This window comes from Anguilla rostrata, chromosome 16 (assembly GCF_018555375.3).
Source record: "Anguilla rostrata isolate EN2019 chromosome 16, ASM1855537v3, whole genome shotgun sequence".
NCBI lineage: Eukaryota > Metazoa > Chordata > Actinopteri > Anguilliformes > Anguillidae > Anguilla > Anguilla rostrata.
Window position 1 is genome coordinate 10,956,290 of NC_057948.1, and position 27,415 is coordinate 10,983,704.

A 27,415-nucleotide genomic window follows, 5' to 3' on the forward strand; every position below is an offset into this window, starting at 1 on the left:
GCCCGATCAATCAAGCGCTCTCGTGTGGGGAACAGCCCCGCAGATTGCAGCTCTCTCTGTCTAGGCGAGGACCTCAGCCCGCGCTGGCGCAGTCTGGATCTGAGAGAGCCGGCGCGTCAGCAGGGACCCCCACCTGGCATCTCCACACTGTGCTATTTATTACACACGGTTACGGTACTGCTCCCTGCTATTTGTAAAGCTATTTAAAGCCAGCGGAGAGAAGGGGGGGGGGGGGGTAGAGAGAAAAATAGGGGGAGAGAGGGAATGAGAGTGAAAAAGAGAGGGAGAGCAAGAGAGAGGGAGTGAGAGCGATAGAGAGGGAGAGACAGAGACAGAGAGTGAGAGAGAGGGGGAGAGACAGAGACAGAGGTGGAGAGAGTGGGAGAGAGAGATAGGGGAGAGACTGAGAGAGGGAGAGAGAGAGAGAGAGATAGGGGAGAGACTGAGAGAGGGAGAGAGAGAGAGATAGAGGAGAGACTGAGAGAGGAAGAGAGAGAGAGAGAAAGAGGGGGAGAGACGGTGAGAGAGAGAGAGAGGGAGAGTCCGATGCAGTCTGTCCGTCAAACCGCTGCAATCTCTTACGCTGCCCTTCAGCTTGTCATCAGATCGATATCTAGAACGAGTAAAAGTACGAAACCGTCCCGTGACATTTCTCACTCGCCGCGCGCCGCCCGTGTCAGTGGCGCCGTCGTTTCGAGAGCCGGAGAAGGACTCCGTCAGATAATCCCCCGACCGATTCTTTTTTCCCCCCGCCCCATATTTCAGCCGCTGCTTTTCCTTGAAGGACCTTCGCCGCCCGGCAGTTTGTTCTCGCAAGGACAGAAAAGTCCGTCTCTGCATTTTGCTGAGATCAATCATGATCGATTAGTCGGGCCTGCCCCTTTGCACGTGAATCTTGTACTTCGTCCGTGTCCGCTCAACATCTTAATGTGTTAACCTGTGCAGTGCTGGACCCTTTTGCCATGCCGTTTGCTGTCTCCCGAATGTAGAGTCGTTCATTTTCTTTATTCAGTCTTAAGCCGTGTTTGCAGTATGTGTGCTATATTAGCTTAGCAGGTTTAGGCCAATGCAGCGCTCAGTTCAGTGAACCACTGCCTCAGCAGTAACAAAGATAGCATGTGGCGTTTTCTCGCTCGCACACACAACCACACACACTCTCTCTCTCTCTTGCTCACACACACACTCTCTCTCTCTCACACACACAACCACACACACTGTCTCTCTCACACACACACCACACACACTCTCACTCTCTCTCTCTCTCACACACACACACTCTGTCTCTCTCTCTCACACACACACACACAGACATGCACACAGACCCGGCCCCAGGTGAGCGGTGATGAACGACGGGGTCTGCGGTTTGGCCGACAGCTCTGTCCTTCACCCACTTCTGTCCCGACGCGTCTCTCACACGCGCGCCGTCTCTCCCTCTCCCTCCCTCTCTCTCTCTCTCTCTCTCACACACACACTCTCTCTCTCGCTCTCCGTCTCAGGCGGCTGGAGGACGTGGTGTTCGAGTGCGGCTGTGACGTGCGCTGGATCCAGCTGTGGCAGCAGAGGAGGGTGGCCGGGCTCCACAGGCAGCAGCTGTACTGCCACAGCGGGACGTCCCGCATCCCCCTGCGCAACATGAACATCTCCCTCTGTGGTAGGGGGGCGCCGCCTAACTAGCTAGCTCAGAAGGTCAAAGGTCATGCGTAATGACTAATCTGGAGCGCTGTACTGGCTATAAATCTGCCTCCCTGATGAGGTCATCTGAGCATCCTTGTTCTTGGCTTTAAATGATTTTTCTTTATATTACTTTTTGTTTTTTGGTTTGTTCAGTATTTGGATGCTATATGTGGGTATTGGGTATGATAGATTACCATTATTTTCTTTATATTATTTTATCATTATTGATATTATTTATTGATTAGTTTTATCATTATTATTATTATTATTATTTTTTTTTATTATTGTGTTATTATTATTATTATTATTATTATTATTATTATTATTATTATTATGTATTTAGAATTTTTGCTAAGGCAGAACAGCGGTTTCCACAGTAAAGCTGTGACTGTAGAGACGGTGTTTTCTGAAACCCGCTGGGAGACTCACGGCTGCTCTCTGGCGCCCCCGCAGACCTCCCGCGGATCAGCGTGACTCACAGGAACGTGACGGTGGTGGAGGGCGCCAACGTCACCGTGGCCTGCAACGGATCGGGCGCGCCCCTGCCCGAGGTGGACTGGACCGTGGGGGGGCTCCACTCCATCAACACCCACCAGGTGAGCCCCCCAAAGCAAGCCGAAGACCTCGCTCTCCGACCGGCGGGCGACGGGTTCTAACGTCTGTCCCTTGGTCCTCCCCCTGCAGTCCAACGTGGACTGGCCCAGCGTCCACTCCATCAACCTGACCCTGGTCAACATCAGCCGGGAGGACAACGGCTTCGTGCTCACCTGCATCGCCGAGAACGTGGTGGGCATGAGCAACGCCTCCATCCACCTGACCGTGCAGTGTAAGTCCACCCCCCCCCCCTCCCTTCCCCTTATGGCTGCCCCCCCCCGGACATCTCCTCACAGCGTCCGTGTGGTTCAGAGCCTCGTCTGCTCCCTCTCCTTCATCGCCTTCCTGACATTCAACCGCCGCTCTCACCCAGAGACGCTCACAGGGCGAACAGAGTGCAGAGATCAGGGGCGGAAGTGCGCCCGTTAGCCGTTAGCCGTTAGCCGTTAGCGGGAAAGCCAGGCCCCCAGAACGACGGCAAGAGAAGAAGCGCCGTCCTGATTGACAACTGATTGTTAACCGCTCTATTGAGCATTAAATGAATTTGTGAAAAAACAAGAACAAAACTACCCCAATGAGCATTAATCTACATTATATGAACAACAGCACAGAACTGCAGACACTGAAAATATTCTTCTTCTTCTTCTTCTCCTTCTCCACTAATATATGTAAATATCATTCGCCGCAGGTGTTGATGTATAAATAAATGTCTAAACCCGGTGTCAGCTCATACTGACAGGCTTAGCTCTGCCAGCGCTTGCGGTAGGACATGTCACAGGGCGCGAGCGTTTATTTCCGGGGCTGTGTACCGGTACATTTAAAATGTGCCGAGAGGTGTCAAGTCAGAAATCTATTTTTTCAATTAGCAGGAGCGCACCTTTGAGCACGTGCGAAACCTCGCGCCTCCTATGAATAGAGAGGAGCTAAGAAAAGTGCAAGCTGGCATGTTCGATCCCTCCCCTGACGCACCGCCGCGTCACGGCGCCCCCCCCCCCCCCCCCCCCAGCCGCCCACGCGGGGTCGCGTTCGCCCCGAGAGCCGCGTGACTACGCGCGCCGGCGAATGCCGCCCGCCATCTTAAAACGGCTCTGGGCTCGGCCAGGCCAGCGGGGTCGGGGCACCACTGGCGGTCACGTCAGTGAGATTAAACGCTGCGCCGTGCTAGCCTCGCTTAGCTTCACATGGAGGCGCATACACAGCTGAGGGTGATTCACAGTCAGCCTCAGCCGCTCCCTAGTTTGCGGTTGGTAAACGGCGAGCTCGGATAGGCCGAATGGCCTGTTGTCATCATTATGTGTTGTTATCATTATGTCCTAGCTGCTGTATTGAGACCTGGTGCAACCAGGCCTGTGTATTTGCCGAGGGGCCGCACGGACTGCGCGTTCTGGCTTCCTCCAATCCCCCGCTTTGCAACCGGCCCGGAAGTGACCTCGCCTTCCACCCTCCGGGGGGGGGGGGGGAATGATTTGACCGTGCCCAGCCTATTTCTCGACAGATTGCCAATAGGTTTTCTTCATTTCCTGTTCCGTTTCTAACCCGTGCCCAGGTAATAACGCGGGCGGCGCTTCTGTTCTCCCGGCGTACCTCAGGTGGCCGCGCCGCGCGCTTATTGGCCGATGGCCGATACGGGCCGGCTCTTTTCAGACGGGGATATTTGATCCCGCGGATGACTGGCGCGGTGACTCAGCGGAGCTTCATTCACATTTATCTAATATCTGGCTCCTGGCAGGCAGGGTAGGGGGAGTTGGACCCCCCCCCCCAAACCCTCCTCCTCCTCCCTCCACGTCCAAGGGAACGCGGTTGCCAGATCCTGATTCCCCTTGTTCAGACGTCCCACCGGCCCCCCCCGCCGGGAGGGTTTTTTGTTTGTTCGACCCTCTCCGTAATTAAGGCCGCTCCCGGCTGCCGCCTCCTTTCTCTGAGAAATTCCGCGAAGCGTCGTCGTCGGCTGCGCTCGTTAGCTCGGGTTAGCGACGGGGAAAAAAGCAAGTGGGCGCTTGCGCGTTTCTGGAACGTTCCTTTGACCGCGGTGTCGGGAGAGAGCGTTGCGTGCCCGCCCAGTGTCGCGGACGTGACTGCGGCGGTACCGCACGTCGCCGTCGTCTCTCCGGCGTGACTACGGTCGGCTACGGCGTTTTCGCTGCGGTCTACGGCGCGACTGTTGCCGCGAACGCTGTGGCGACTGTTTTCAGCCTGCAGCTGTCAGAATATTTTACTGCTGCCACCTGCGTAATGACCGGCTGTCCTCGCCGCAGCGATGCCGTCGCTCAGCGTCGCTCCTCTAATGCTTCCATGGTTACCTTAGTGATAAATTCATTCGCTGAGGGAGGAGCCTTGGCTTTGAAAGGAACAGTCACAGAAGCCATTGACATTGGGTGCACAGACACTTCAGTGGCAGGAATGGAGCCGAGTGTCTGAGGTCGGGTGTACAGTGTTTACCGACCGCATCGATGACTGCCAAGTTTCGTCTCTTGCGCGTTCTCGTATTCATTAGGTCTGTGATGTTGAAGAGCGGTGCTTTCATCAGGCCGTGCCGCTCCTTCGCCTGCTCCTTTGTGAAAACAAAAGGGAGCTTCGGGTGACCCGACGCCGCGCGGGACGATGAATTCAAAGTCTTTGTTTTCGCCGACGCGCTTTAGCCAGACAGAGAGAGGAAGCCGCCTTTGAAACGCTCAAAGTGCCTCGCGTGAGGGGCTTAGCCCGCGATCGGGGTCCGGGGCGCCGCAGATCTCACTGAAGCAAAGCGACGAAGCCTCAGCAGGGAAACGAAGCAGCAGCCAGGTAGACGCGGAAGTGGCTTTGTCGCCTGGCTGCAGCGGCTACGATTACCAGGTAATGGGCGGCAGTGTAGTGTAATGGGTAAGGAGCTGGTCTTGTAACCCGAAGGTCAGAGGTTCAATTCCCAGGGAGGACACTGCAGCTGTACCCTTGAGCAAGGTGCTTAACCTGCATTGCTTCAGTATATATACAGCTGTATACATGGATGCAAAGTAAATGCTATAAAAGGTGTGTAATTGGCTCTGGATAAGGGCGTCTGCTAAACACCTGTAATGTAATGTAACGTAACGTTAGCGCTTTGCGGTATGGGTGGGACGTTTTAGCGGTTTCTGCGCGCCACGGCGGGCTGATCGACCCTTGCAGGTGTGCTCTCTCTTTCCGGGGGGCTAAAGCCTGTTTTACGGCAGCAGGCCAGCTTTGGGGCTTCACAGAGCTTTCCCTACGGCTTTGCTTCACGCAGAACACCGGGACGGGAACAGGCGAACGAGCACCCCGCGGCTATCGGTCTCCTCGCCTGTAATTATCAGGCTTTGGTAGACCGATAGGCTGCGGATGAGGTTTGATAGAGGTTTTATCTAGCTATTCTTGGTAATGGAAGACGTAAAAATAGACAAAGCTAGGCTACGTCTAAGACTGCAAAGCGTTTAGCTTTAAGGCTAGCTAGTAGTCGTGTGTCTCTCCTGTGCTCTGCACTCATAGAGCTGGAAGGCAGAAACTATGGCTACAAGTGGTGCTCATCTCATACAGTACAAAATGTCAAGAAATCCCGAAATGGATTCTCCCTTGTGCTCCCCTGGTCAGTGGTGTGATAATGCGAGAATAAACAGTGTCGTGCTAACTCGAGGTCGATTTAGCCTGAAGATAGTAGCCTAGACTGTGTTTGCGCTGTTAATTTTCATTGTGGCAGTTGCTTTTAAAGGAAATGTGTTTATTAACGATATGGAAAACTCTCAAACATTCAAGTGCTTTTAACTGAATACCTATCCAGCATTAAATGCGAGAACGGTGTTTCATGTTAGGCCAAGAAAATGAAACCATGTGTAAATGGTTGATCGTATGTTTTATTTTTTGTTTTTCTTATAACAATTGTACTTAATGAAACTCTATTTTTCGGTTTTCTGCTTGGAAAACAGTAATTGTTAAGGTTCAGGTGAAATAGGGGTTGTGTTCAGGAGCTTGGGAAAAGGTTAAGACCAGGGTTGGTCTGATTTTGGATGATCCAAACCTTTGCACTAGTGGGATGCCACGCTGTAGCCTTGCACCACGTGACACAGACGCGCATACACAATATGACATTAGCAGTTTTATATTAGTTTATTTTTGTATATTTGTTATACCTTGTACTTTTCATTCTCAGACTTCCTGATTACATTTGTAAGCTAAGCAATTAAGAGTCTGCCAGCGAGTTCTTGTTTACTGGAGGAAACAATCCCACCTTAGAGTTTCTGTCTAACAACGGTGAAACTCAATCTCTGTCATTTCCAATAAATTATCAGTGAAGTGATGTGAGATCGTTATCGTCAGTTTGAATACATTTGCAGTGATATGACATCACTGGCATCATTTCCAGTATGTTTGCAGGTGTGTAAATTCATTGCTGTAGTTTCCGGTGTGCAGTCTGTGGTGTAACTTGAGTCCCATCATTTCCAATACGCACACGGTTAAGTAACATAAACGCCCTCCTTTAAAATACACAGGCAGAGATGCAGCTTAATTGGCACCGTTGTGCGGAGGTGCAACATCAGTCCCGTCACATCCGATACGTATGCAGCGATGCGTTGCCCTCATTTGCAGTCGCTACCTCTGTATCCCAAATTTATGTACCTAGGCGGAGATGTGGACGTGTGCAAATCCAGCAGGAAACCTCTCTGCGTCTCTCTCTCTCTCTCTCTCTCTCTCTGTCTCTCGCTGTCAGCCTCTTCTCGTCTTCCTGCCTGTTCCTTTCAGCTTCTGTTACACGGATCCTCTGCATTCTCACTTATCCCTCTTTCTCTTTCCCCCCCCCTCCCTATCCATCCCTCTATTCTCGTGTCAGTTTCTTCCCTTTTTGTGCTTTCCTATTTGCCTTAATCTCAATTCGCGTCTGTGGCTCTCTCTGCCGTGCACTCCTCTGCTCACTCTGTCTCCCTCTCTCTCCCTCCGCCTCTCCCTCTTTCAAATTCAAATTCGAACTGCTTTATTGGCATGAAATACATTAGTAAATATTTCCAAAGTGTACATATAGAAATACATAAAGACATTTTAGCATGAACATAAAAATGGTTATATCTAACTGCTTAACCACAACAAACACTATGATGATGATAATAATAATAATAATAATAATTTTCTATCTGTAAAATGCAAATTGGAATGAACTATATTTTAATGACCGCCCATCAGCATAGTTTTTCCAAAGCGATTATTTGTCTAAAACACCAATGGCAGCAATGACTATACAAACAGTAATAACTTAAATGATATACATAAAAATGCCCAGTGTTAATTCAACTCTTAACAGGTCCCACATTCCCGAATTGGACCAAATGTTGTCTGCTAAGGGCTGGATTAACACTATTAGTGTTGAATTAACACTGCGTAGGGTGCTTGGACTCTCCCTCTCTCTGTGAACGTGTCCATGAGGCGGGCAGGGAAAGTGCAGGGAGCGCGTTTCAGTGCGTTCCAGACGAAGGAGAGGAGCATTTAGCGGGCCTCGCGGCATTTGCATAAAGGCTTCATTAAATTCTAATTAGGAGAAAATATGACATTAATATGTGGGGATGTGTGAACAGGCGAAATGCATCCTGCCGTCTATTTCGTCAATATCTGCTCTGAATGTTAATTGGCGCACGCACCGGCCGGTTGCCATGGAGACCCCGCCTGTGTTTGAAATAAACAAAAACCGCGGAGTCTCTGCGGCGGGGAGGCTTCGCGGGGCGATTTTAATGGAATTCGCCGGATTTCCTGAGAGCGGCCGCGACCTAGCGCGCGTATTAGGGGCGGGGCCCCGACTGAGAAGCGCTCGTCTTAAAAGGTGCGGCCCTCGTAAAAAAAAAAACGCCATTGGTTCGAGTCGCTTCGTCGACCTTTGACCTCTCTCTTTCCCCGCCCCTCTCCCCTTCCCGCAGTCCCTCCCACCATCGTGAAGCTGGAGGAGCCGGAGAGACGGCACGACACCTGCATCGAGTTCGCCGTCTGGGGCTACCCGGTCCCCGCCCTGCGCTGGGTCCACCGGGGCAAGGAGCTCCCGCAGGGCGAGTTCGTGCGCGCCGAGGCGGACGTCTACCGGGACCTGGTGGAGGGCTGCCTGACCTTCAGCAACCCCACCCACCACAACAACGGCAACTACACCCTGGTGGCCAGCAACTCCCTCGGCACCGCCACCCGCACCGTGTACGGCCACTTCCTGCACGCCCCGTTCGACGACGAAGGTACGCCCCCCCCCCCGACCCCACACACACACATCACCGTCCAGCTTGATATCCACAGGAATACTGAGTGAATATGACACTGGGGTTATATTATTTATGGCTTTGGCAGCTAGAATAATGCACTGCTTATCAGTGACATCAGAGTTTGGCACGGTTATAAATATTGCATAACGTATGAATAGCTGCATTATACAGCATTGTCCAGTTCTTTTTATTGGACGTGCATAAATATTAAACGCTATAGGTAAAAAAATAAAAAAGGGGGGGGAGGGGACGCTTGTGAGTCATCTGTGCCGCCCCTGGAGGAAGGGGAAGTGTGATGGGCTGGGATTGGAAGGTCACAGTGCGCTGCCGAGATGCGATTTGCCACGCTCCATCACCATGCCAACGGCACTTCATCCAGCACAGACCAGTTAACTGGAGCGCAATTACTCTCTGATCAAGTGCAAAATCACTGTATTGCAAATGTCAGTCCCTGTATTGAATGCTGAGGATAATTATGTGCTCAACATGTGTGTGTGTGTGAGAGAGAGAGTGAGTGTGTGTGTGTGTGTGGGTGTGGGTGTGCGTGTGTGTGTTTGGGTGTTTCTGTGTGTGTGTGTGTGTGCGCGCGCATGTAAGATCAGTGATTTAGCTATCTCTACTATTAGCTGTACCCTTCCTGTGAAAAGCTCCCAGTCCTTGCCTTGGTCACATGTCATGTCAGCCATGTTCTGGAGCGGAATATGAAAATGGGCCTTGTCCTTGTGTAGGCATGGCATGTGGCTTATGTTTGCCATAAATACACAATAAGCACATTCAGCGTGCGCCATGTGAGATGACAAAACATTATTTTTAAACATTCAGAGTTGTTCTTGCTTTGTCCTTGCACTCCATGGTTTCCTGTTCAGCGCATATCTGTGAAAAAAATGTTTAAGAAAAAAATGACTCGCCCAGAATTGGCTGAAGCATGAACCGCCAGACGTGGCTGATGCCTGAAGGGCAGAATGTGGTCCTGTGTGTGCTGAACGAGAATGCTAATCTCTGTCTTCCTCCTCTCTCTCTCTCTCTCTCTCTCCCTTTCTTTCTCTCTCTCTCTCTCACACACACACACACTCTCTCTCTTTCTCTCACACACACACTGACTCACTCTCTCTCCCTCTCACACACACTCACTTTCTCCCTCTCTCTCTCACACACACACACACACACTCACTCTCTCTCTCACAAACACACACACACTCTCTCTCTCCCTCTCTCTCTCACACACACTCTCTCCCTCTCTCTCTCACGCACACACACACACACACTCTCTCTCACAAACACACACACACACACACTCTCTCTCTCGCTCTCACAGAATCACCCACACCTCCTCTCAGCGGAACTCACCAGTCGGACGAGGACACGTTTGGGGTGAGTGTACGGGACCAGTTTAGAACAGCTCCTTGCACCTTTCACACCTAATTGACTGCGGTCTCGAACAACATGTTCTCGGCGAAAAGGAAAAAGGTCTAATCTCCTGTTCCTTTAGCTCATTTTTTTTCTCGCTTTGCCTTTCTTTCTTTTCTCTCTCTATCTCTCTCTCTCTCACTCTCTCTCTCTCTCTCACTCTCTCTCCCTCTTTCTCGCTCCTCGAATCTGCCGTCGGCCGTTCCCCCCTCGCACGGCCTCTGTGATTTACGGCTTTTTAAAAAATGTAATTCCTCTCAGCTTTGTGCCGTAATCAGACGGATGGGGTTTATTTCCCGGTCCTCAGGTAGGAGAGAGCAGGGCCGGCTGATTGCTTCTTGGCACCCGTTTCGGGAGAAAGGGGGCTTTGTGCTGAAAGCGAGAGCGCTCCGCGCCCGTTTCCTGCGGGGGATGTCTTCGCGAGAGGCGGAGGCTGGCGTCGCTGTCATCGCGAGATAAAGGGCGGTGTCTCGTCCCGCTGACGTTTACCCCAGAAACTCCCGTCCAGAACTCGGACGGTCTCTCCCTTCTTCTGTCCTCGGTTCTCTCGAACGCCGAAACTCGGACACCATCCGGTCTACCGCGGTCCCCTGCCGGGGCCCGGTTCGGCGCCTTCGTTCTCTTGAGCCAAAACCCGGACCTCCCCTGATCTTGCGCTGGGCTCGAACCCAAACTTCAGCCCTCCCTCCTGTGTGCTGTCCAACCGGCTCGCGGATCTGCAGCTCCATTTAAAATGGTGGATGTGGCTGTTTGACAGCATGTCAGTCCTGTCTGCTCTTCTTGCACTTACACTGTCTCATGGGACAGTCCAAAAATATGAGAAGACTTATCAAACCAGGGCAACAGCACCTCCAATAATACTCACTCACTCATCTGTGTAAGTAAGGGTTCGGCCTCTATAACACCATTCAAAGTTTTTTTTGTTACCCTTGCTTATGTGCTCTGAGGTCCCGTATCCAGGGCAACGCACATTGCTTCCACGTTTACTTAGTATACAATTATATAGTTAGCTAGATTATATAGCAGCGTAAAAAAAGTATTACCATTTTTTGACATAATACAAGTGTCTTAGATTAAAATATTTTCCTAAATATTATTTGTTTTGTTTGTATTGAACGTCCCTTGTAGTGTAGGCTATAGCACAGTTAGAATATATTGCTCCTGTGCTGAAGACCAGAGACTTGTGTTCCCTAGGGGGGATAAAGTGAATTGCCTGGTCTTGGGAGTATATAATTGCGTATTAAGGAAAACATACACTGGGCAGTGCCCATTGCGTATGTGTTCACTTATTATACTATTACATAGCTAGACGTTTTATTATTACGGCTGCAGTGATTAACATATTAATCCGAGTTGTTGATCAATACACGCATTAGCTGAATAATTTTCGAAAGACGATGATCAAATTTTCATTTTTTTTTTAACGTATTAAAATTACGCATAATATATTCGTCAGACAATACAGTAAACAAAGAATCTGTTTTTTTGTTATTTATTATTCTTTTTAATATGCATTTCAAAATAACCAAACGGAAACATCGTAAGCTGTGGTGTGGCTGCTGGGAGCCCAATCGAGCGGCAGCGCACTAAAATGTGCTTCTGCAGTGAATACAGAACGCAACATGGCAGAAAGAGAACGCCTAAAATGTCCGCCGTTTGAATTGTAAAGAGAGCTTGATCATGCGCAAGGCCCCAGAAGCCATCCTATATTGTGAATGCAGTCATAGTTAAAAGTTTTCGACATGCAAACCCCTTTAACTGTGGCTTTATTCACCATATAGCACAGCGTCAAGTGCATTATTGCCTTTATAAAAAGGTTACTACATTTAAGAAATATTAATGCCACTTTTTCATTAAACCAATATTTTATTAAGCTATTCATTAATGCCTACATTCTGCTGGAGTGTTTAGTCTCTGGATGTATATATTGTGAATGAACAATGAAATGCAACAGAATATCAACAGAATGTCACTTTGATAATGTTAGCCATCTAAGCTTGTACTGCCACTAGCTAGCATTACTGCACCCAGTACTGAAGTGAGTCAGCTGTTTAGGTTCTTTTAAAAATATTTGTTGGTAATACCTGCAACCAATGAAAAGTCACTTTATAAACACTGTCCTTGTAGCTGTCCTCTGATAGCTACCTAACAGAGGCAATAGGCTGCGTAATGTTGTTGGTTCAGTCTCTCTAATAGTGATATTTTGCATTAGAGGGTGATGAGGCATATGACATCATAAATGCATATTGCAGATTTTTGCATGGACTCAGCCATTTTGTCAATCAGCAAACAGGACCGGAAGTCTCACTTGCTGTTTCTCATAGGCAGTGTGACAAATGTGAGCTAACATTTACCCTTGAGTTCCCATCTGAGCTAAGCATTAGCCCGCCATGGCTGGCAGGCTGACTGAACATGTGCTGCTTTTCATTGGTTGCATCTCATTTTCAACTGAAATGTGTTTTGTAAAAAAAAAAAAGAAGAAGAGATCAACAGAAACCGTTTTTATGTGTTTAAATATGAACAAGGACAAGATGAAGACAAGTAATGCTGAATAACTTGTTACAGCAGAACCACACGTGGGATTCAAACTTGCAACCTCCTGTTTGAATAGGTTCTGACTGATGCAAAGCCATCCCTGCTTGGTGTAAAATGCAGGCTTGTAACTGGAGGTTTGATGCTCACGTTGGTAATAAACAGCCAGCAGCGGCTAAGTCAGCACCTTTTAAAGAATCGCAGTCTCACTCGGTCAAGCCCGGTCTGAAAGCATGTTTGTGTTTGCTTGGCGCAGAGTGCAGAGCTAAGCTTTAATTAAAGCCTCCGTTGAACAGTCTCCCGGGCGAATGGGGAGGCCCGTTCACTGGTTCCCGTGCAGATCCGATATCCCACGTTTCCCCTCTGCTCGAATGACCTGTTTTCACCCAAGTTCTTTCTTCATATGCTTGTACACTTTTGTTGGTGACTCGCTTTGTTGAAAATTCAAATTTCACTGGCGTTTAAAGGGTTAAAATATTTTAGATCATGATTTGATGAACGGCTGCTCTCCTCTTGGGGGGGGGGTGGGGGTCACGACATCTGTCAGCATCAGTGCCTTACCTGCCTCAGTGCTGGGGTGGCAGTAAGAGCAATGCTGTTTTGTGGGGGCGGGGTGGTTGTTTTGCTGACGTGGCTCCTCCTCTCTCTCTTTCACTCAGGTGTCCATCGCGGTCGGACTTGCCGGGTTTGCGTGCGTGCTTCTCCTCGTACTTTTTGTTCTCATCAACAAATATGGCAGACGCTCCAAGTTCGGGATGAAAGGTAAGAGCCGTTGTGTCTCCAGCACGCCTCCATTGGGGCTCTGTTTCTGATTGTATGACTGTGAAGGGTAGGGGCATAGAGTCTCCAACACGCCTCCATTGGGGCTCTGTTTCTGATTGTATGACTGTGAAGGGTAGGGGCATAGAGTCTCCAACACGCCTCCATTGGGGCTCTGTTTCTGATTGTATTTCTGTGAAGGGTAGGGGCACAGAGTCTCCAGTACGCCTCCATTGGGGCTCTGTTTCTGATTGTATGACTGTGAAGGGTAGGGGCACAGAGTCTCCAGTACGCCTCCATTGGGGCTCTGTTTCACAGTGTGTGACTACGAAAGGCTGGCAGTGACTGTGAAGCGTCGCCACGTCCGCCCGCCTGCCACGTCTCCTTCCTTGGCGTCGTGCTAACGCTGCTCATCCGCCCGCGAGGCTGTTCCGCGGTTCAGCCCAGGTCTCATTTCCTGCGTCTCTCTTTCCGCCGCGTTCTCTCCCCCCCGCCCCCCCCATACCCCCCCCCCAGTCCGTCTGGCGGACGGAACCCATTCTACTGGTGCGCCGCGCGTCTCGCTACCGCTACTGATCGTTTTTTTTTTTTCTCCCCTCCTCCTTTCATCTCTTCCTGTTTATTCCTGACGCCGTCGCCGTCGCCTTTTCAGGGCCCCGCTGAAAGGATGAAAGGAGAGGCCGCTCGCGCAGGTGCCCATTAAGCCGCGCGCGTCCGCAGCCCCCGCCCGCGACCCGACGCTCGTTTCGCGCGTTTGAAAACGCTCCTCGCTAACTCCTCGAGCGGCCGCGTTGATTCTCGCACGCTGTCAGCGGTGCCGTCGGCAAGAAGATTATATCAGCGCCGCACGACTTAGAACACGATGTCCGCGGCGACGCTGGTTAGAAGATAGCATCGGCAGCGTTACCGCTTAGGAGATAGCATCGGCGGTGATATTTATCAGACCATGATGTCAATGGCGATGCTGGTTAGATTATTTCAGTGGCGTTATTAGCTGGAATATGATATCGGGGCGATATTGCTTTGAAGATGACATCATTGGCGATATTGCCAGGAAGATAATCACGGAGAGCTAGTATTTGTCGCAGTTTGCCTTCTCTAATCTCCTTTGTCACTCCCTCTTAATTCTGAGGTGTTGAATCGAAAGAGAAAAGCCCCAGAGGATTAAGTCGCTAACCGTGGTGCAGGTTTATGTCGTTATTAGACCTGAAGAAAGCTGTCTGCTGGGCTGGTTGTTGTTTTTGTTCTTTCTGCTGTAAAAATGTTTGTTGCTGGAGACGAGACGATCTCCGGCACATTAATGAGGGAGGAGCCGGGATCCCGTCTCTGATCGGACCCAGGAAGGCCGGGAGCTGACGTGTCCCTCTTCCGGAGGAGGAACGGGGGTTAATCCGGCCCCATGCAGTTTGAGCTTTTGTTTTGGGTTGGGTCCAAGCACTGCTCATCAGTGTTGTCTTTGCCTGTGATATTCTCTCTCTCTCTCTCTCTCTCTCTCTCCCTCTCCCTCTCTCCCCCCCTCTCTCTCCCTACCTCTCTCTCTCTCTCCCTCTCTCTCTCTCTCTCTCTCTCTCTCTCAGTCTGTGTGATGAGTGTGCTGTTCTGCATGCCGCTCGGCGCGTAGGCGAGGCTCACGGTTAGCATTGCAGTCACGGCGGCGCTGATGAAGGTCGGCCCAGGCTGCCCGGTTCCCCGCTAGCCGGCTGGCTGGAGTCGCGGAAAGGGGGGGGGGGAGAGGGAGGGAGAGATTCGGGTGAAGGAATGAGCAGACAGGGCTGTGAACTCCTCAGATTCCTCAGACTCCTTCATCGGAAAGGTCAACACCCGATCAATATGACCAGTGCCCCTAGCAGCCATGGTGAAAAGAAAAGCAAAGCAGAACCGCTTGCACGCTTACATAAACCGCTTGGGCTGATACTGGATTCCGATTGGCTCACAGACATGCCACTCGAGAGGCGGGCGGGATGCTCCTTCGCTCACACTGGGCGCGGTGGGCCTGCGGAGACTGATCGGCGTTTAGACGTCAGCGGGGCGCTAATCGGCCGCTTGACCCGACGTTAGCGGCGTCGGGATGCCCTGCCGGCCTCGCTCTCTTCCTGAACGCGCTCGCGCGGCGCGGTGCCGAGAGGAGATCCCCCCCCCCCCCCGCCCGCCTCCGTTTGGACTGGCCGCCGTCCACCTTCACTTGTCTCCCTGACTTTCTCCTTTCACTTCGGCTCCTCCCCCTGGAGACCCCCCCCCCCCTCCCCCCTCCCCACCCCCAGCATAACGAGCGATGAGAGCCTTCAGCGAAGAGGATAATTAAAAGCAGATTAAGCGGACGCCATCGTCTCCTGTAGAGACTGGCTGTACAGTGGATAGCGATGGCAGGGTCAGGGTTTTGGGGGGCGGGGGGGGTTTCTGTTCTGGAAGAGTACCTGGGGGAAGGGGGTGGCGGAGGGTGTTTTCCACCCCATTTCCCCTCCAGCTGTTAGTGGGCTTCTGCCACAGCCACGCTGGGTTTCGGGTGAGTGCAGGGGGAGGGGCTGAAGGGCGATCGTCATGCCGGCGGCTCGGTGGGTGGAGCTTGGGAGGGGCGGAGGCAGAGGGACAGGTGTGGTGTGTTTCTGTCTTCCTTTCAGTTAGATTCCTAATGGAAAATTCTGCAACGGTCTGCACCCCTCCAAAGCCCCACCCCTCCAGCAGACCAGCTGACCCCAGCACACCCCCACCCCCTCAACACATCCGCTCTCGGTGTAGTGTAACGCGGCAGTGTAGTATAATGGGTGAGGAGCTGGTCTTGTAACCTTGAGGTCACATGTTCAATTCCCAGGTAAGACACTGCCTGTTGTAACCATTGAGCAAGGTACTTAACCTGCCTTGCTTCAGTATGTATATATATCCAGCTGCATAAATGGATGCAATGTCAAAGGTTTTGTGAGTCGCTCTGGATAAGAGCGTCTGATAAATGCCTGTAATGTAATGTAAGTCAGGCACAGTAAAATCAACTCTTGCAGTGTTAAATGAACTCTTACAGTGTACGTACTGAATGGTCCCTATTGGACTCATATGCACTCTGTCAGAGTGGTGAGGTGCTACCGTTGCTTGTTAGCACTGAACTTGGGATGTGGCCCTACATGCACGCGACTCGTACTTCTGAAGGAATTATTAGTTTTATTGTAAAACTGAGGGATTAAGATGTTTCTGTTTCTCTAATTCCTCCATGGCTCCGCGGTGCTTCACTTGACTTTAAAACCAGCGTAAAATTCTGCTGGGAAAAAAAATATTGGCAGGACTATCTATTAATATTTCTTGAGATGTAACGCGTTGCAATTTCTTATGGTAATCAGTGGCAGCTGCTGAGCTGTAAATTGAGGAGGCAGAAAATTTCACCTTAAACTGTTTGTTGGTCTTGACCTGTTTTCAGTCATTTTCCTTGATTAACAAGCTTGCCAACCGCCTGAATAATTTGCAGGTAAACACACAGCTTCTTTCTTCACGTCATGTTAAGGAGATTAAATCATACAGTCAGTTTAGAAAAATCAGTTTATTCACTTAGTACACTTAACAAAAAAAGACGCACCAGTCTGTTAACTGCTGCGGAAGTTATCTAACAAAATTTGCGCTTCAGGATCACTTAAATCACAAAATCTGTGTATTGCTGATCTTTGTCGTGAATATTCTCTGAGTATGAATGCGTGAAAAGAAGAGTACGCGTATGCAAAATTATTAATAATGTGAACAGAAGTGTGCACAATTTTGCGATGCAGATAAAAAGAATTTTATTTCTCGCCTAGCCTAATTTAGGAAAATTGGCTACATCTGATGGTATCAGATCAGTGAGTGATGATGAGTATTTTGTGATCGCTGAATTGTTAATCAAGGAATATTATTGAAAACAAGTCGAGACCAATAAGGGGAAGGGGAAGTTTAAGGGGAAGTTTTCTGCTGCCTCAAGGTTTCTGCTGACTTAGCAGCCGTCACTGATCGCAATACAGTCTGATTATGTTAAATTGTTGCACATGCTAGTTTTTTATTCCCCTCACCATTGTTGTGTCACCACCCTTGCAACCTTACCTCGTGGTTTTTAAAGGAATAGTTCACGTTCTATGTTTGATACCTTTTCACTTTTAGGGTATGTTTTGATTACCGGTGTGTGATGAAGGACATTTTAGATTTAAAGGTTTCCGGTGATTGGCCAGCTTTGGGTAGTACAGGAGCATTCTGGGTAACCCCATCCCCCTGTGTCAGTGAGGCCTCGATTCTTAGGCCGCGGCGTGGAAGTTGGAGAAACGTTTCGCGGCGCTTCAGCTCGCGGCTTACAGGAAGTCGGTCGGCCAGCGCGGTTAGCGCCGCGCTACCGTTAGTCTCGCCTCCGCGGCGACGCCTCCGCTTTTCCTACGCCGGCGCGAAAAGGCATCGCAGCTCTGAGGACTCGGCGGGTCGGAGGTGTCAGAACCTGAATTTATCCGCCGTGGAGCGTTTCCCTCGCTTACACGAGCCGAGCACGTTTTTTTTTCCCTCTTCCCTCAAAGTTTCTGAGGCGGTTTGATCCGAGCAGGCTTTTTGACAGTTTTTTTTGCGGCCGGCTTTTTCTCTCGCGCCGCCTGTGTTAACACCATCCCCTAGCGTGTCGCCCGGAGAGCCGTGACGGGCGGAGCGGCTGATTGGTTGCCACCCCCCCCCCCCACCAACCCTCTTCCCCCCTTCCCCCCCTCCAGCAGGGGTCTGGGGAGCCTGTTCCCGGGCCAGAACCATATTGGATTTTCCCTTCACTAAATCATCCTGCCCGCCTCCCCCCTGCCCTGCCTCCTGCCCCTCCTCATTGTGGTGTGATCAGTCTGTTGTGGAGACTCCTGTAAAGTTGCGCTGTTCGTCTGTCGGGCCGGCTGGATTCCTATTAATCCCAGGGTCGCCGTGGCACCCGCCGTGCCGCTCCATCGATTTACTCGCCGCTCAGAGCCGGCTTCCTTCGCTCGTCCTCTTTCTCCCTCTCTCTCGCGCGCTCTCTCTCTCTAAATCGCGGGCTCGTTCTCGTTCTCCCTCTCTCTCTCTCGCGTGCCCTTTCTCTAAATTGCAAGCTCGTTCTATTTCTCTCTCTCGCTCTCTAACCCAACAGCTTGTTCCAAGGGAGGCAGGTTAGTACAACTGTTAGAGAACTGAGCTTGTGTCCCAAAAGTCGCGGGTTCGATTCCCAGGTAGGGTGCTGGTGTTGTACCCTTGAGCGAGGTACTTAACCTGCACTGCCTCAGTAAATATCCAGCTGTGTGAATGGATACTGTGTAAAAAAAAATTGTGCAAGTTGCTACAGTAAGTGTGCCTGCTAAATGTGACATAAATGTTCGCTAGTGAGAGATCTTGTCCCCCTGGTGGAGGGGGGGCGGGGGGGTAGACGATTTAACCAACCAGAGTGCCTGACTGCCTTTTGGAACAAGTATTGCCCTGTAGAATGAGTTTCACTGGCAGGGAATGAGAAGCTTTGCCAGGCCCTTTAGGCTCTGTGCTGTCCTAACATTACGTGGGCCTGGCTCCCGAGCTTATCATTTCTGGCCATTGAACAGAAACTGCACCATTAACATCAGATGTTACTGGGACCTTCAATCCACCATTACCCTCACTCTGACTAATCGTGGGCTCCCGTTGGCCGCTTACTTACTTCAGCAGAGAACTCTGCTTCACGTGGTTTTTGTGGATCCTCCACTTGCACTCACAGGCCTCACAGTCACCTGTGAAGGGACTCACGAGTCACTTACACTCCACAGCAGCTTTGCAGGGTTTGCAGGAGGAATGCACAGAGGGAACTCTTAGACATCATGGAATGGACCTGAATCACTGAGTGGCTATCATTTTACTTTTAATTGAGGATTCAATATGTGTGTGTGTGCATGTGTGTGTGCGCGCGCGTGCGCGCGCGTGCATGTGTGTACCGGTGTGCGTGCATGTGTGTGTAAGTTCTCATGTACATATCCTTATAATTTGCCGTGGTCACAGATAACCACATTAATTTTGTGTGGATTTATTGGTTTGCCTATTTTTTGTGTTTTTTTTTCTTTCTTTTTTTTTTCTTGGCAACCTACCTGTAACAGTTAGTTGCATATTAATTTGGACCACACTTTGTGAATAAATGTATTATTAATATAATGGATACGTATCCTTCAGTGTGAGGGCCAAAATGTTAAACCCTCTTGACTCCATTCAGGTAAATATTCATAGGTGTAAATGAATAGCTGCATGTTGGGTTTTCTCCAGAGTCTCATTATTGTGATTGGGACTTGGGGACTCCGCTGTTGCAGGGTTAAACCATGACAGATTCAGCTAGTGATAAAACTCCGGAGAATAAGGGAGGCTATTAAAGAATAAAGGAAAGAGGGGGAAGGGAGAGCGAGAGAGAGGAGAAGGAGGGGGGGAGGGGAGGGGAGGGGAGGGGGGTAGAGTGCGAAAGCACAAATGGTTCCATTAAGCATCTTCAGGTCTCACTATATCTTGCAATAGATTCTCTGCCACGGGGGTAATTGAATAAAATTGCATTTTTTTTTTGTCTTAAACCAATAGCCTGTTATCTTAATAAAATCTCATTTTTTTATGCGCGTGTCTGGAGCGCTCTAATGCGTGGCAGCCTTTTAACCCGTGGCGGCAGTTCCGCTATCGTTATGTAACCGCGGTGAGAAAGCGCGGCTTTGCTTGGCGCTCGGTGGTCGAGGGTGGTCCGCCTCGTCTCGCCCCGGTGATGCTGCGGTCCGTGGTCGTCTCCCCGAAGAGCGTGTGCGTCTCAGGAGCGGTTTGCCTCTCAGCATCGCTCCTGTCCCCGTATGAAAAGCCCTTTGAAAACACTGGAGGGAACATGCATTCAGACAGAGACATCAAACGCTCTGTTCTTCCTGACATTATTTATTGACACAGAAGTACTCTGTGTACTGTTCTTTATATATGCAGTACTTGAAAGGACTATTGTTTTATATAATAATATAATAATAATACTGATATTAATACTACTACTACTACTAATAATAATAACAACAACAATGATAACTAATAATAATAATAATAATAATAATAATAAGTTGTTGATGAAGATGTTGTTGTTATTTTGGATGTTCTTCTTGTTGTTGCAGCTTGTTTTTAGTTATTTATTTTCCTCAGTATTTTAAGGTACACCCACAGTACACTTAAGGGTTTGTTTGTGAGGTTGTATACCCTTATTCTATTGTGAATTCTGCCAAGTGCACAACAGGTTCTCGAAAATATGTTCTGTGCCTTTCATAGCGTGACCTCATTGGGTAATGTCTGAGAAACGCGTCATACAATGATACCAATATATGATGGTTAAGGCCGAAAGCTTGGCGTCTCGTAAAATATGCTCTTGGACAGAATGTTCCAGTTGTAAGATCTGGATTAGCTTCTATGGCTGTTAGCCACTGCATGGTACTGGATGCTCCGTCAGTCTTTTTTGTTCTTGCCCGAGTAGATGCAATTGCTGTCGAATGTATTACTGATATATTCAAAAGGAAGATATTTAACTGACATGTTAATCCGTGATCTGGCAAGTCTCAATGGGGCTGTTGCTGGGCAGATAATAAACAATTAGACTAAACAAACAGCACAGGCTATTAGCCAAGACTCCTCGGTCATAGATGGCCCACCTTCTGGGCTAATCCTAGGGTTCGGCGCTATCACTTAACGGCTGTGATTTCGATCTGTAGGCCGACTTTTCAGCCAGCTGTGCGTGTGCTTTAGTTGTCCAGGGAAGCAGACGCTTTCTCAGACCGGAATAACTCACGCGTGAATTCATGCAGGTGACGCAGTATCTATACTCCCACCCTCATCCCTACACCGAAGGAGATTTTTCCGAACTAAAACATTTCCGCCCCTTCTGTTCCTACTTTCGGGTTCTGAAAAGTCATGAATGAAATACGGTCCTGCGGTATTTTCATGCTATACTCAACTACTCAGCGGCTCATTTGAGAATTAGTGCCTTGTTCTTTTGGACAGGTCTACAAATTTGCCTTCAAAGAAGAGCCGCTGAGAGAAGTTTGATAGCAGGTCCTTATTTAATAAAGCGAAGAGAATTAGCGCCTGACCTGGTTGAGCAGGGCGGAACACGATGACTTCTTTTCCCAATGTGCTTTTTTATGGTTTCAAGTTTTAATTTGAACCATGTTCAGAATCACGGATCACTCGTTTGAAACGACGCAGACCAGCACACACTCATTCCAAATGTTCGATTTGCTAGATTCAGCCAAATTCAGATTAAAAAAAGGAAAAAAACAGCAACGAGCCTTTACAGGAAAGTCTTCAAAAGACTGTTTAGAAACGTTGCCAGCTGATGCTGTCGTTAGCATAATCCTGTCGAAAGGGAATTATTTCACACTTAATTAACTTCAGAGGAATTAAATTAAGTGGTGGTCTGAGAAGTCTGAGCATATCACCTGCTTGTGAACCCTGTGGTTATCCAGATGGGCCCTTTTTTTTGGCAGATCAATACATTTGCATACCGATTGGATGTTATGAAGATTACCGCATAATGGCATAGAATACTACTGTCCAATGAGCACCTTCAAAAGCACCAAGGCAGGATGCTTGTGTGCTACAGGCTGACCTGGATGGTTATCCGGACAGGCCCTTTATTGGCAGATGAAGAAATTAGCATCCCTATTGGATGTTACGGAGATGGCCTCATAATGGTCTGGAATGCTCCTGTCCAATGAGCATCTTCAAAACGGCCAAGGCAGGATGCTGGCGTGCCGCAGGCTGACCTGGATGTCAGGCGGCGATGCGCGCCTGGCGAACCAAAACAAGGCGGGAGTGGTTTTCTCTGATGGCCGTGTGACTAACGGGGTACATTCAGGTCTCTGTCTCCCCGGAGTAAACACTCACAGCTCTGTGCTGTTCCTGCCCGCCCTCGCTGTCCTCATCTTGGGCTGACAGGCCGCTGATCCCACGAGGCCTGTCACCGACCCTGTCCTTCCCCTCCTCCGGATTATGGTACCCATGTAAGTGGGGGGGTGGTGGTTAGTGCACGCCGCGGAAGCAAAGTGCATTGTTCACGTCTGAGTGGGTTTGGGCCAGAGGAAGGGCAGGGGAATAAAAATCTGACTGGGTCCCTCTGCTCAAGCCCCAGTGCTCCTGCTGCCCCTACATCCAGGACAGAGAGATTAGACTGGATCTGTGCCTGCATGCAAATAGAGAGATTAGACTGGAGCTGTACCTGCATGCAAATAGAGAGATTAGACTGGAGCTGTACCTTCATGCAGGACAGAGAGATTAGACTGGAGCTGTACCTTCATGCAGATAGGGAGATTAGACTGGAGCTGGACCTGCATGCAAATAGAGAGATTAGACTGGAGCTGTACCTGCATGCAAATAGAGAGATTAGGCTGGAGCTGTACCTGCATGCAAATAGAGAGATTAGGCTGGAGCTGTACCTGCATGCAGGACAGAGAGATTAGACTGGAGCTGTACCAGCATGCAGTACAGAGAGATTAGACTGGAGCTGTACCTGCATGCAGGACAGAGAGATTAGACTGGAGCTGTACCTGCATGCAGGACAGAGAGATTAGACTGGAGCTGTACCTGCATGCAAATAGAGAGATTAGACTGGAGCTGTACCTGCATGCAGGACAGAGAGATTAGACTGGAGCTGTACCTGCATGCAGGATAGAGAGATTAGACTGGAGCTGTACCTTCATGCAGATATGGAGATTAGACTGGAGGTGTACCTGCATGCAGGACAGAGAGATTAGACTGGAGCTGTACCTTCATGCAGATATGGAGATTAGACTGGAGCTGTACCTGCATGCAAATAGAGAGATTAGACTGGAGCTGTACCTGCATGCAGGACAGAGAGATTAGACTGGAGCTGAAAGGAACTGTGTAGAGAGTGTTTCTGTGTGTATAGTCCATGTGTCCAGTTATTTGCTCTTATTGATTCCAGTATTACTATGGAAATACTTATTCCAGTATTCCTGTCAGCCTTTCCATCTCAAATAATTACAACAGCTATTATTAACACTTGTGGCTAATATGCACAAAACAGACAAAGAAATATGGAGATATTATTTTATTATTGTTGTTATACATTAAGTAATAAGCAGACAGCCTTATCATGGGTGAGATGCATGTGTAATGCGCTTTGTCAGGACGAAGCGGACGCTGGTGATTTAGAGGGTCTGTGTGAGCGTCGGTCCTTCTGAGCCGTGTGTTTCTGAGGGCCTGAAAGGAGCTTTTACCCTGTTCCCTGCAGTCTTCCCCTACTGCGCTCTGATTATGATTTAAAAAAAAAGAAATCGGTTCATCGGGAACTTAGTTCCTGAAGTTGGGAGTTTAAAATTCTTTAGTCAAAAAAGGAGGGTGGTGGAGTCTGGGGTTATGCAGGGTTTTGGGATCCTGTAGCTGAGGTTTTATAGATTTTGTAGAGAGCTTTGGAGGGTTTTGAGTTGAGTGTTTAGGAGCTGTAGCTAAGGGTTTTTGGAGCCTGTTGCCCAGGGTTTTTGAATGCTTAGAGTTGAGTGTTTCAGGCCAGTAGATGAGGGTTTGGGGTGCTTGTAGTTGAGTGTTTTGCGTCTCTAGGGTTTTTGGGTGGTTTGTAGTTGAGTGTTTAGGAGCTGTAGCTAAGGGTTTTTGGAGCCTGTTGCTCAGGGTTTTTGAATGCTTAGAGTTGAGTGTTTCAGGCCAGTAGATGAGGGTTTGCGGTGCTTGTAGCTGAGTGTTTTGCGTCTCTAGGGTTTTTGGGTGGTTTGTAGTTGAGTGTTTAGGATCTGTAGCTAAAGGTTTTGTGACCTGTTTCAGGGTTTTAGATGCTTGGAGATGAGCATTTTAAGCCTGTAGTCGAGAGTTTGGTCTGTATTTCATTGCTTAGGGTTTGTTGCTAAAGGTTTTTAGGGGCCTGTAGCTGAGGTTTCGGGGGGGGGAGGCTGCAGCTCTGGGTATTTATATATGGGACCTGTAGCCGACAGTTCCGTTATCTGCTGAGAGTTGAACCACATCATTCGCCCTCGGCACGACTTGTCCTATTTTTGCCGAACGACGGCATTGTTTAAGCCTGCTTTAGCACCCTCCGTTCCTCTAAACCATTACTGAAATAGCGTTAGCCGGCTGTGCAGAGCCGAAAGAGGTATTTACTGAAAATGGGCAGGCAGGTAATGTGGGAGCAGGGTGCGCTAGCTCAAGTCCTTCAGAACTCTGAAGCACCTGTCACCTGTGCCTGTATTTACCCAACCGGGCCTTTTTTTACACAAAGTGCACTTTTTACACACAGCGAATCTGAAGATGAGCTGTTAGCCCGGTCTTGAGCCCAGACAGAAAGGTATTCTGTCTACACCAGGGATCATCAACTCTGGCCCTCGAATCCAAATCCAGCCTTGGTTTTCTTTTCTCCCGGGTAATTAGTGCTACTGATTGGCCAGACTGTCTTCACACCTGACTCCCAGGCAAAGGGAGGGTGGAAAACCAGCAGTTCTCGGCCCTCGAGGACCGTGAGTTGCTGATCCCTGGTCTACACCTTCCTGAACCTCTTACAGGACGTCGCTGTCTTGACAGGAGTTCCTGTTCCAGCACCAGGTGTAAATCAGTGGTTAACTGACTGGAGAATTCAAATGCCTGCAGGGTCTGTGGACTTCAAATCAATCAAATTTTATTAATATTGCGTATTTCACAGCAATTGTCACAATACGCTTCACTGACAACCCTGGCCTAAACTCCCACAGGAGCAAGACTAAAGCAACAGTGGCAAGAAAAAAACTCCCTGTGGCAGATGGGAAGAAACCTCGTAAGGAACCAGGCTCAAGTGGGAAACCCATCCTCCTCTGGCCGGCTTATGGGAAACATACATGTCCATCACTGGACTGAGTATATGTCACCCTGTTCTCAGAGTTGCATTTCTAGACTGTTAAACATTATGTGTTGTTGTTATGTATCAGTGTTTATTAAATTATGGGACGGCACCCAAAATGGGTTGCCGGAGTGTACGGTGTGAGGTGGGTTCTGGATTGAGTCTTCAGGCCTCCACGCTATGCTAGTATGTGTATCTGATGGGTTCCTGAAAGGTACGACACTTCTAATTTGGATCCCGATATTAAAATGTTACAGAACGAGTGTTATATATAATTTTGCTCAGTCTGTTAGACCTCAGGTGACAGGAGGAAGGAGAGGAAAGGGCGAGGCACACAGCGACTCTGCTCCCCGCTTTCTTGTGGAGAGGCTGTGGTGTTCCTCTCGTAATGGATAAGGGACTGGCCACGTAACCAGAAGTTTACAGGCTTCAATTCTCTCTATCTATGTCATGTGCGTTTCTCATTGGCCCATTTTCTTTGGCCTGGCCTGCTCTCATTGGCCCGTTTCTCATCAGCCCATTTGCATCGGTCAGTTCTGTTGCGTTCACGAGTGGCTTCGAGATTCAAGTCCCTTCTGAATGGCCAGATGCCTAAGTGCTGTCGCGCATGTCATTTCCTTCTGACAGATACAGTAAGATACCGTCTTTCCCAGCAGAGCTGAGCTCCTCCATATTTAATTAGACAAAATGCACAGGGATTTGAAAATGGAAGCGACCGGTTTTTTTTCCTTTCTTGCTGCGGCAGGCGCTAGAACCAGATGGCCGTTCGAGTGCGGTCGGATGCTTTTTTCATGAGCGCTGGAGAATCTGAGCGTGTCCCGCGTGAGGCACGGTCCCCAGCGAAGCTCTCGCGGTTTAGCTTTGCGGGTAAAAACCGACGCGCGGTCGGGCTCGTGTCAGAGGTACGGGGTTTTTCTGCCGTTGCCCGCTCTTCCGCGTTCCCGCCGCCGTCTCCGGAGCGCCGGGCTCTCCGGGCGGCCGCGGATCCCCGCGCCCGTGTCCGCCGCGCGGTTTCGGCCGCGGTGAGCGACCCGGCGGCTGCGCTCGGCCCGGGAGACGCCGCACGCGTCCGAAAGGAAGCCGATCACTTCGGCGCGGAATCCGCGGAGACGGACGCGGCCGTGCCGAACCGTGGCAGAAGGCTCCCTGGAGTTCACATTACAGGCCCAGTGAACAGAGCCCACCGCGTGTGTGGTAATCGGAGCCTCCGCATCAACCCAGCACGCCCTTAAAAACCCTCACTGCCTGGCAACAGCCATGCCAGTGTGTGTGTCTCTGGGGGCAGGAAGGCTCTTTCTCTCTCTCTCTCTCTCTCTTGCTCTCATTCTCTCTCTGTCTCTCTTTCTTTCACTCTCGCTCTCTCTCTGGCCAGTGGATACGTTGTTGAACCAGTGGACTCAATTGAGTTAAAATGGCTTCCCTTCCTGTTGAAAACCTGGGCGTCTGAGCGGTGGTGCGCTGTTGAATCTTATTATGCCAGTGCTGACCGTTGCCAGGAGTCGCTGAGCTGATTGGCCGTCTTGCCTCGTCTTGCACTCAACAGCGCCCCCTCTGGTCTGTTGCTGCCTGCGATCTTAGTTCTCACTCAGTTCACCGGCAAAGAGGCTGTGCCAACCTGACCAGTTATGAGTTTTGCAGGAAGTTCCACATACACACCACAGGAATTCCTTGATCTTCACCATTAAAATACCTTTTACCACTAATCTTCCATAAATTTGCTCACCTTTTTATATAGAACTACCTCTTGGCTGAAGTAATCCTTCTGTGCTGTCTTTCTTAACATTAACTGGTTTATTGCTCTGGACTGTGTGTAGCTGCCTCACTGGAAAGGAGTGCTCTGATAGGCCAGTGAGTCTCTGTCGTCTCCACCCCCTGTGATTGGAAAAAGCACACCCCTGGGACTGCAGATCAATGAGAGGAAAACCTCTTTTACTGGCTGCATTTAATCTATAAGAGGCAAGTGAGCAGTCCCAGCCCTGCCATGGGCTATTGATCCAGACAATGGCAGTGGAGGGTGAATGAGGGGGGTAGAATAAACCCACATCTTCAGCCCTGCCCACCATTTCCCCCAGCCCCTATTCCCAGTCTGTACGGCCCAATAAAGACAATAAATCACGATAATATTAAAGTATGTTTCCCGTGAAAGTATGTTTACTGTGCTTCCTGTTAATTCTCAGTAATGCAGACTGTGGAAATCTTTTTACTGGGGTCTCATGAGGTGTTCCTTGTAAACGCGTAGCACAAGCTGATTGGCTGTGTGGTTTCTGAGGCAGGGATTGGGTGTGGGGGGCAGGTTGCAGGGTGGATAGGCGAGATGTGGAGGATTTTGTTTTCCTACAGATATTCCCTCTGATTAGGAGAGGGCACAAATGCACTTGATCAGAGTCTGGCCTTAAGCACAGCTGTCCCTGAGTAAGATGAGTCTTTGCTACCC

At 49.6% G+C, this 27,415-nt stretch overlaps 1 protein-coding gene across 4 annotated transcripts in view; it reads left to right on the forward strand.

The window, feature by feature from the left end:
• Positions 1–27,415, forward strand: part of LOC135241881 (NT-3 growth factor receptor-like) — a 362,434-nt gene that overhangs the window by 250,716 nt on the left and 84,303 nt on the right. For all 4 annotated transcript variants that reach the window (XM_064312636.1, XM_064312637.1, XM_064312638.1 and 1 more), the window contains 6 exons: positions 1,497–1,651; positions 2,128–2,270; positions 2,359–2,500; positions 8,154–8,456; positions 9,796–9,851; positions 13,079–13,181. In XM_064312636.1, coding sequence (XP_064168706.1) covers positions 1,497–1,651; positions 2,128–2,270; positions 2,359–2,500; positions 8,154–8,456; positions 9,796–9,851; positions 13,079–13,181 — 902 coding nt within the window. The remainder of the gene's footprint in view (positions 1–1,496; positions 1,652–2,127; positions 2,271–2,358; positions 2,501–8,153; positions 8,457–9,795; positions 9,852–13,078; positions 13,182–27,415) is intronic.